At 39.8% G+C, this 2,500-nt stretch overlaps 2 protein-coding genes across 5 annotated transcripts in view; one reads left to right on the plus strand and one right to left on the minus strand.

Moving 5' to 3' along the window:
• Taf3 (TBP-associated factor 3) overlaps positions 1-284 on the minus strand; it is a 32,680-nt gene extending 32,396 nt beyond the window's left edge. Inside the window, exon 1 of the mRNA XM_027383592.2 lies at positions 1-284. This exon is cut by the window's left edge and continues 33 nt beyond it. Within this exon, the coding sequence (XP_027239393.1) occupies positions 1-133 (133 nt within the window). The 5' untranslated portion in view covers positions 134-284.
• A 413-nt stretch (positions 285-697) lies between these two features.
• LOC113830389 (SOSS complex subunit B1-B) overlaps positions 698-2,500 on the plus strand; it is a 16,743-nt gene continuing 14,940 nt past the window's right edge. The window contains exon 1 of one of the 4 annotated variants that reach the window (XM_070115320.1): positions 698-786. In XM_070115320.1, coding sequence (XP_069971421.1) covers positions 713-786 — 74 coding nt within the window. In that variant the 5' untranslated portion in view covers positions 698-712. Of the gene's footprint in view, positions 1,011-1,238; positions 1,420-2,500 lie in introns of those variants that run through there. The other 3 variants (XM_070115323.1, XM_070115321.1, XM_070115322.1) reach the window with 3 other exon arrangements.

The following is a 2,500-nucleotide window of genomic DNA, read 5'->3' on the forward strand; positions in this document are numbered from 1 at the left end:
CCTCGAAAATATATCTGTGCAGAATATCGGCCAAAACATCGAGTGGGGTCGAGTAAATGCCTTGGAACCCGATTGTCTGGCAAATCTCTGCTACTGATATTTTGAGAATCTCATATTTAAATTGGTTCGCCATTTTAGAATCTAGGGTATATGCACATCACTCGGTCACTGGTAAAAGTTCGTTTCTTCATTGAGATTTTGGGTTTCTGTCAAAGTTTGTGTTTCCGAGACGCCGAGCGAGACTCACAGCCTGCCATTTTGCATTGATCCCCGCACAGGGTAAATAACCATACTATTAGGATATTTGATGTGTCTTTTTTTATCTTCCTTTTTTCACGATAGTCCATTGGAACGAAAGTAGCATTACATATAACTTCTTTTCATGTAACTGGTTTAATTTTAAACTCTTTATGGGCATGTAAGTAAAATATTGGTCAAATACAATTAACCTAAAATACTAAAAGAACGACTTCCTCAGAACCAGTTAAACGCAGCGCTTAAGTCACGTGACCATCCTCGAAGCGTGGTCAATGCGGATTGTAGAAGTGTGGAGGATAATATCCTACACTACCGGTATTGCTTTATCAATAACATTCTTGTAAACCCCATGTCAAAATTAAGATAGTTAACTATTCAATACATAATCATAAGAGAGCCATGTGTGGACGAAAAGCACCCATAAGGGAGAATAATACTCCGTTTGTAATCCTCTATGAGCGGAGGTCCTCGTCCCGGTCTGCCTTCAGTCAATGGGTGCCCGACGTCGGCATCTAATGTACACGAGAGGCAAGGTGCTCTCTCCTCTTCTTCCCTAAGATTACGCTAACCTACATTTCCTATAGGGCTCTATTACGGCTCGCTGGGAAGGTTGGGGGCTTCTTTAGTCTGTCCCTTCACCAGAGCATGTAAGAGCGAATGGGAGCGTAATAAAAAGGGGCTGAAATCGGGACGAGACCCAGAAGGTTGCAGTCGAGGATGGCCAACCGCACGAAGCAGGGCGACGGTGCTCGGTAGTTCAGTCTCTTTCTTATTTTCGTGTGTTTTGTCGTCCTCGTTCATACTCTGGGGGAAATTATAAGCGGTGGTTTGAGCAATCCGCCCAAAGGTAGATATTTCAAAGGGAGATACGGTAGGTGAGTACATTTTCCGGCCCAATTATTGTAGACGTGGCACAGGCGGTGTCGCGGCGGTGCCACATCTCCCTAATTGACACCGGGGCGCTGGTGCCACATCTCCACCACTTGACACGACCGCTGGTGCCAAAGCGCGAGGCAAAGGTGCCAGGTGTCAAGAGCGAGGGAGAGAGGAGGCGGAGGAGGAGGCGTGACACAAAGCCGTGCTCAAAGCCACAACAGCCCGCGAATCTCCAGTTCGAACACGGAAAAGGATGAACTCGAACTCGGAACCAAACACGATGGAGTGCGTGAGAGGGAGAGAGAGCCTGGAGCACGTGTCTCCATTACTACTCTAATTAACTTTTATTTATCTCCCCTTTTTATCCAGGGAAGGTTTTATAAAATTGGCTGTCAGTGATTTTTTCAAGGTGTTTTTATTCAAATTGACCCCTTATTTAATTTTGTATCATTTGGAAGTGTGTGGGTTTTAATTTACGTGTTTAATGTTTGTTATGTATGTGAGTTTTATTTTGAAGTGTATTTTTTCACACCAAGTTTGAGAACATTCAGTTGTCACTTGCAATAACTTATTTTAGGATATGAAAGAATTTGCTTATTCACATGATGAACCTTGCAATCCAATATAGGCGTACATGCAAGAAAAAATTAAGACTATTTGGGCTTATCAAGAATTTGATTTTTCCTTCTCAGTGGAGACTGAACTATTTCATTAGCAGTTATAACAGGGAATTTATGTAATTATGTTTGCTACAAAACAGAAGGTTTTGCTGTTTGTCTGATAATAAGATGGTTTTAATTGATGAAAGAGGTACTACATTGCTGAAGAGTTAAAAAAAAAGTATTGGCATATTTGCTGAAAACATTGTAGGAAACACACACAAATAGTAATGTTAATGCTTAGAAAAACATAACGGTTTTCTTATATTCAATTAAAATTTAACCAGGAATAGGATAGTTAAAATTTACTATTCATAGGCTAGCATGGTAATGGCATGATACAGTTTAGAGATTGTTAAAGTTAGAAATAAACCTTTAGTTCTTGATAATGTGAACAGGTATGGCTACCAGGAAATAGGTTTCAAGAATAGTATGAATTTCCTTTGTGGTCTGAATTTGATCCAGAATTAATTGCATTAGTTTTGTAATGCCAGTTGTAGTGTTGTAGTATACTGACTTGCTTCACTTTGGGGTTAATTGTAATGACCTTTCAATGAAAAATTATAAAGGTCAATGCTTCAAAAGTTGTGAATGTAAGAATTCTTAATATGTTTGTAGGTAATGATGATTTAAGTAACTGTGAAAGTTGTGAATGTGTAAGGATTTTATTTAAAGGGTATGGTAATCTGAATGACCTCAAAAGTTGT

This window comes from Penaeus vannamei, chromosome 37 (genome assembly GCF_042767895.1).
Source record: "Penaeus vannamei isolate JL-2024 chromosome 37, ASM4276789v1, whole genome shotgun sequence".
Lineage (NCBI taxonomy): Eukaryota > Metazoa > Arthropoda > Malacostraca > Decapoda > Penaeidae > Penaeus > Penaeus vannamei.